Raw genomic sequence first — 6,308 nt, 5'->3', positions numbered from 1 at the left:
ACCACTACATCTGGCCAGGAGGATGGCTCAGCAGTTAAGAGGTTCTTGCTGCCAAGCCTGACAATCTAAGTTCAGTCCCCGTGACCCACATGGTGGAGAGAAAAGAATGGACTTTCTTCTGATCCCCCTTACAGCATTACACTAAACTCTCTCTCTTAGCATTCATGGAGTGACAACTTTGGAATTTTGGTTTCTTTAAAAAACACAGAAATATTGTAAGAATGTTTTCGTTTTAATCCCAGGTTGGGGATATGGGGCTGCTTCATTGTCCACAGCAGCTGACTATGGTTTGCCTCACACTCTAGCAGGGGCGTGATTTTTGTCAGCTGCAGATAGTTTCTGCGATTGTGTGATGTTTGGAATTCTGGGAATTTTTCAGAGGGTGTATATGTTAGAGCTCCAATAGATGGGTTGTTGGTTGCTGTTGGTTGAGGTTTGTTAAGTAGTTGTGTGAAAGGAAGAAACAAGAAAAAGGAAGAAATTAGATATTCTGATGTCGAAGATCAAGCTTGCCCCAAGGAACACAGTGCCCCTAATCAGCAAGAAGTAGTCTAATGATAATGCCACCACCTTTCCAACCCCTGACTTTATTCAGGGATCTCTTTCCTCTCCTCTCTATCCTTTTATCTCTCTTATCTAATGTTAAGGTGGTTGAAAGGGTGAAGAAGTGTGAAGAAAGAACCCACAAAGGAGCCAAAGACAGCAATATGTTCAGAACCTGTAGAAACCCCTATCAATTGTTAGTGACATAAATGAGACGCCCCCAGCAGTTCAGGAGGTTCCTTAGTGCCTGGCACCCAGGCTGAAGCTTCTGAGAACCTCTGGCAGGTACTGAGCAGCACTTGCACACCTCCCACTCAGTGTTTGTACTGGAGCTCCCACATGATCCTGCACCCCGACCCCAGCATCTCCCTTCATTGCAAGCACATGTCCTTGGGTATCACAGTCACTCCAAAGTTGAGTCATCAGAGTAAGGCTGTACAGGTGGGGGGAGGGGAAGAGAAGGGGGGTGTGCAAAGGAACACTGAAGCCAGTGATTTCAGCAGCATCTTTATTGCAACCAAGAGCCTGTAATAAAATGCAGGGAAACTAATGCTTCACATCACACGATTAAAAGCTGTGGGGCTGAAAGGGAGGAGACCCGTACTGGAGAGAGACATGCAGATCATGTTCAGGTCAGTGCTGAAACAGCAGGCACTTTATGTGCTAAACTTAAAGACCTCCACCAGCCCTAAATCCCAACTTTGCGGAAAACAACATAAGTTTGTATTAGGGTCACTTAAAACCACACACACACACAGCTTCTGTGTCTGCAGGGGACTTCTGGAGCAGTCGGGAGGGCAGACAGGAGAGCAGGGCTGGGGGTGCAAAGGCCACAGTTGGGATGTTTCCAGTTCCTTCCACCTGCTGGGAGACGCTCTCACATGCACAGTGTAGGCCTGGCTGAGGCTCTTGTCTCTCACATCATGGAAGATGGGTTCCTGGGCTTATGCAAACGTTCTGTGTCCCTATTTCCCATGACACCAAGGAAGACATTTAATTTAATGATTTAAATTAGCTTCAGAATGCCACATACCCATCAGTACTGCTTCATTAATAAGCATGCTTAGCATGTTAGAAAGGAAAAATTAACCATTTTTATGTGGCTTCCTTTAAAATGTTTTATAGGAATATATTAATAAATACTTCTTTAAAAAACCTTACCTTTCTTAAATATCACATAGCTACCATGAGGCAGGCCACAGATGGACCCTGGTTCTGAATACTAACTGTGGGGTCCTGGGTGTGTTTCTTTCTCTCTAGATAGAACACAGGCTCAACACCCCCCACCCCCCCAGCAGATGAGGGCACTGGGTTATGTTAAAGATTTGTTCCAGCTGGAAAATGTATGATTCTGTAGCAATGGAAGCTTTGACTGGAATCCTCCCAACAGCAGAGAGAACTGTGTGGTAAAGGCAGGAAGCACGTGAACGCACACACGTGTGGCTCACGGTTTCAAAGGAACAAGCATGTACCGTGGCTTCGACCTTTCTGTGTGAGGCGGCGTTGAAGGGGCCCTTTTTCAGGAATGGGAAAGGTCATCCCACCCAAATGAGTTTTCCAACTAAGGGCATTTAGAGTGCTTTGCATCACAGCTGAGAGTTTCCTTGACTATTGTTCTGGGTTCATAACAGTCAGTCACCATATAAGTCACCTGTTCTCTGACTGCAACTGCGTTCTTTACAGAAAGTTTACCAAAGCAGGCTGCCGACCTGACCTGAAGTGCCCAGGAAGCTCATCCCACTAGAAAGACATGCTCTGGTCTCCACCCAAACTGATGAGCTCATGCCTCTGAGAGCAGGTCCGGATCGTGGCTGAACCTCAGAGTCCTGCTGCTCTGAGCTACCAAGCCTGTGAGAACCCCACACTTTTGTCCCTGCCCATGCTCTCTGGCTCCCACCACACACGGACTTTCAGTGCCTCTTTCACTGACATCCAGTCAGAGGACAGTGTTAGAATGGTTTCTGATTGCTCCAAATGACTGATGCTTTTTTCCCTGGTGTTGACAAGCAAGCCTGGTCAAGTCACCTTTCTGTAAGTAAGTCAAACACTTTCCCTCTTAGAGAAGTGAGAAGGCATTTAAAAGGACAGTTGTAGATGCACTCCTGTGACAGCCAGAGAAAAGGCAGAAAGAATCTAGGATAATGGAGGTTTTCTAAGGTTTGTCTGCATAAAATAAGAGATGTTTCCATACAAAGCAAATGGGTGGCTGGGAGCTACTTCCTGTTATGCCTACCTAGAATGTAAGAAGCAATCCCATGGAGGCTAATTAGTCCGGCAAATGTTACCCTCAAAAGTCAAGATAGACATAAGTCATGGGGGAAATACTTTGTAGGGGAAGGAAAGTTACCCAAATCAGTTTAATTTAACTTGAAAAATATAAACAAATTTTGGCACAAGAAAATGTCATAAGCATGAACGTCAAAATAGACAGACAATAAGAAAAGTGTGGGATCTATCATACAGCATAAATACACAGCTGGCAAACCCAGCCCTCCCTTCCCATGGTCACTTGCCATTTATCTCCAGGCTTCCCAAAGCACCCACCTCTATTCTGGCAGTCCCTGTCCTCACTGTGCACTCTTGGAAAGGGACCTGATGTGGCAGTGAGAAAGAAACACAGTGACTTTTCTTGGGGTGATTTTTAAGTTATAGTAACTGTCTAAACACTGGGGTTTGTGATTGAGGGTCAAACCCACAGATGTCTGGCTGCAGTGGGACCCATCTAATACTGGAAGGCCCTAAGGGCAGATGCCAGCCAGCACTTGAAAGCTCATGCATCCCTTCATAGTCAAGCAGGAAGGCTGAAGCAAGAGAATGTAATGGCCGATAGGCTTCCAACACAAAGAGTGCCATGGTTTGTCAGGGATCAGCTTACGGCAAAGAAGTGGCCTGGAAACCTTTTTATTTTAAGCTAGTGATATCTAAATTACATTCAAATAAAAAAGTTAAAGTTTAGATTTGTAAGGTTTTTAAAGTTAAAAGGAAAAATAACAAAAAGTTGGAATTATAAAAGTAACCGCTCCAAAGACTGACCCTGTAGCTGTGCTGGCAGAGCTTGGCATGCCAGTTCTGGCTCCTGCCGCTCAGGGTTAACACCTACCCTGGATTTTCTCATGGATGTTTCTGGTGAAGCAGAGCCTTGCTACCTGGTCTTACCTGGCCACTCCCTGCACCAGGGTCCCTTCCCTCTGTAACCTTTTTACCTCCTGGAAACTAGGGAGCACTTTAAGAAAGGAAAGGCCAGAAGGAAGCGGCACCATTATTACATTTTCAGAATACAATGTGTACATGTTCTGTTCCTAAAAGGAGAAAAAACTTGCTAATTTTCAAGCTCTCAAATAATTTGATTAAAAATGTTTTGCCTATAATTGTCAACATCTTGAGACTTGTGATTAAACTCATGCTACATAGTTACTTGTCTTTATGTAAAAGAAACTCCCACTCCATCACACCATCACAGCAAAGGAGAATTACCTACACTAGATGCTGTTTAAATTGGTTAAAAATCTGGTCAGAGCCCAACCAAGTAAGTATCTTTAGGAGGCCACCAAGTTATCCTTGAAAAATTATTAATGACTGGGAAAGTCATAAGCTTAATAGTATTTAGTTCATGACATGCTGGATACACCCCAAGTGACGAAGCATAAGCTATTCAATTAGACGTAAGTGCTATCAAATCCATAACTAGTCAGAGATCCTGGAATTGAACCAAACCAATCACTACTACCATCATATTTTAACAAACTCATTTAGAGTATACTGTAAAGTCCACTAATTAAGTCCAAGAGGCTTATACTGCTAGTAAAGTGAAAGTAGGCTACTCTGAATATGTGGCGCTGGTGCCTTGATTCGTTCAGTATCCCCAGGTCCTGCTCAATCCCTTGGGAACATGTCACTCAGTTCTATGTGCATGGTTAAGGTATTAGATTACTATCCATGAACTGCAAATTTCTGCATGGCACCAAATTTACTTTCAGAAGTAGATCTTATGTGGCGGGTACAAAAGTAGGTTCATCAACTCTGGCTTCTCTATTGGCTAACCCTCCTCGTTTGGTTAGACAGTGTACACCGAGTGTACATGAGTCAGGGTTACATCACTTTCAGAGCAGCAATTCGTGATCCGAGGTTCTCCTGAAGGTAGTGGAGCAGGTGCAGTTCATAGTGTTCTCCAGATTCGGGGACTCTGATGCTGTGCCTCTCCTGGGGGTAGATCTTCACAACAAAGAGCAGAGGCAAGAAGAGGAAGTTTAGTGAGGCCCCTCTCCCAAGACTTCCTCAGCATAGTTACTTATCTATTGCTAAGGATAGCCTCAAACTCCAGATCCTCCTGCCTCTGGCTCCCATGCACTAAGATGTTTTCCAGAGGTTTTTAACTGGATTATCAATATGGAACAATGCCTCTCTGTGATATCACATTAATATATATTATCCTGAGGCTGGAGAGATGGTTCAGTGGTTAAGAACTGCCTGTTCTTCCAGAGGTCCTGAGTTCAGTTCCCCGTAACCACATGATGGCTCCCAACCATCTGTAACGGGATCCGACGCCCTCTGCTGGCATGCAGGTGTACATGCAGATCACTTATTCACATAAAATAAATAAATGTTAAAAACAAAACATTTATCCCGGGGCTCTTATGATTCTTTTTTTTAAGCTTTATTTTATGTATGTGAGTACACTGTCATTCTCTTCAGACACATAGAAGAGTGCATTGAATCCCATTACAGATGGTTGTGAGCCATCATGTGGTTGCTGGGAATTGAACTCAGGACCCCTGGAAGAGCAATCAGTGCTCTTACTGCCTGAGCCATCCCTCCAGCCCCTGTTATGATTCTTTTTTTTTTTTTTTAAAGATTTATTTTATTTATTTTTATGTGTATGAGTACACTGTAGCTGTACAGATGGTCATGAGCCATCATGTGTGTGGCTGCTGTTGAACTCAGGACCTTGCTCCGGCGTAATTACCTTGCTCCAGCGTAATTTACTGCAGCTGTCTTCAGACGCACGAGAAGAAGGCTTCAGATCTCATTTCGGGTGGTTGCTGGGATTTGAACTCAGGACCTTTGGAAGAGCAGTCAGTGCTCTTACCTGTTGAGCCATCTCGCCAGCCCCCTCCCCCCCCCCCCGTTATGATTCTTTACACACCTACTCATAAGGCTTCAGAAGGATTCTTCAGAGGTTCACTGCCTTAGTAGTATGTAGGCTTCTAAAACTCCTTAGAAACCACTTCAAAGGCCATAAGGCCTAAACTATCTTCAACCCAGCACATAAGAGGTAGAGGCAGGAGGACCATGAGTTTAAGGCTGGCCTGATCTACATAGTGAAATCTTGTTGAAAAACAAAACAGGAGCTGGCGAGATGGCTCAGTGAGTAAGAGCACTGACTGCTCTTCCGAAGGTCCTGAGTTCAATTCCCAGCAACCATATGGTTGTAGACAACTGGCTTGAATGTACTTTGTTCACTGGATTTACTGTGCTGCTTCAACAATGTAAAATTAGTGAGTTCTAGTGCTGGTGTCCTGGCAGGGTATGCAGTGAGGCATTGTATTATTCTGGGAGCATCTGTAATGAGATCGGATGCCCTCTTCTGGTGTGTCTGAAGACAGCTGCAGTAAATTACGCTGGAGCGAGCGGGGCCTGGCAGAGGTCCTGAGTTCAACAGCAGCCACACACATAATGGCTCATGGCTATCTGTATAGCTACAGTGTACTCATAAACATGAAATAAAATAAATCTTTAAAAAAAAAAAAAGCCAGGCAGTAGTGGTG

General features: G+C 44.4%; 1 protein-coding gene across 5 annotated transcripts in view; it reads right to left on the bottom strand.

The window, feature by feature from the left end:
- Positions 1 to 2,865: 2,865 nt before the first annotated feature.
- Dpp8 (dipeptidyl peptidase 8) overlaps positions 2,866 to 6,308 on the bottom strand; it is a 56,878-nt gene continuing 53,435 nt past the window's right edge. For all 5 annotated transcript variants that reach the window (XM_031345269.1, XM_031345273.1, XM_031345272.1 and 2 more), the window contains one exon: positions 2,866 to 4,755. In XM_031345269.1, coding sequence (XP_031201129.1) covers positions 4,633 to 4,755 — 123 coding nt within the window. In that variant the 3' untranslated portion in view covers positions 2,866 to 4,632. The remainder of the gene's footprint in view (positions 4,756 to 6,308) is intronic.

Source organism: Mastomys coucha, unplaced genomic scaffold (assembly GCF_008632895.1).
Source record: "Mastomys coucha isolate ucsf_1 unplaced genomic scaffold, UCSF_Mcou_1 pScaffold23, whole genome shotgun sequence".
Lineage (NCBI taxonomy): Eukaryota > Metazoa > Chordata > Mammalia > Rodentia > Muridae > Mastomys > Mastomys coucha.
This window is presented reverse-complemented; position numbering and strand designations above follow the sequence as displayed.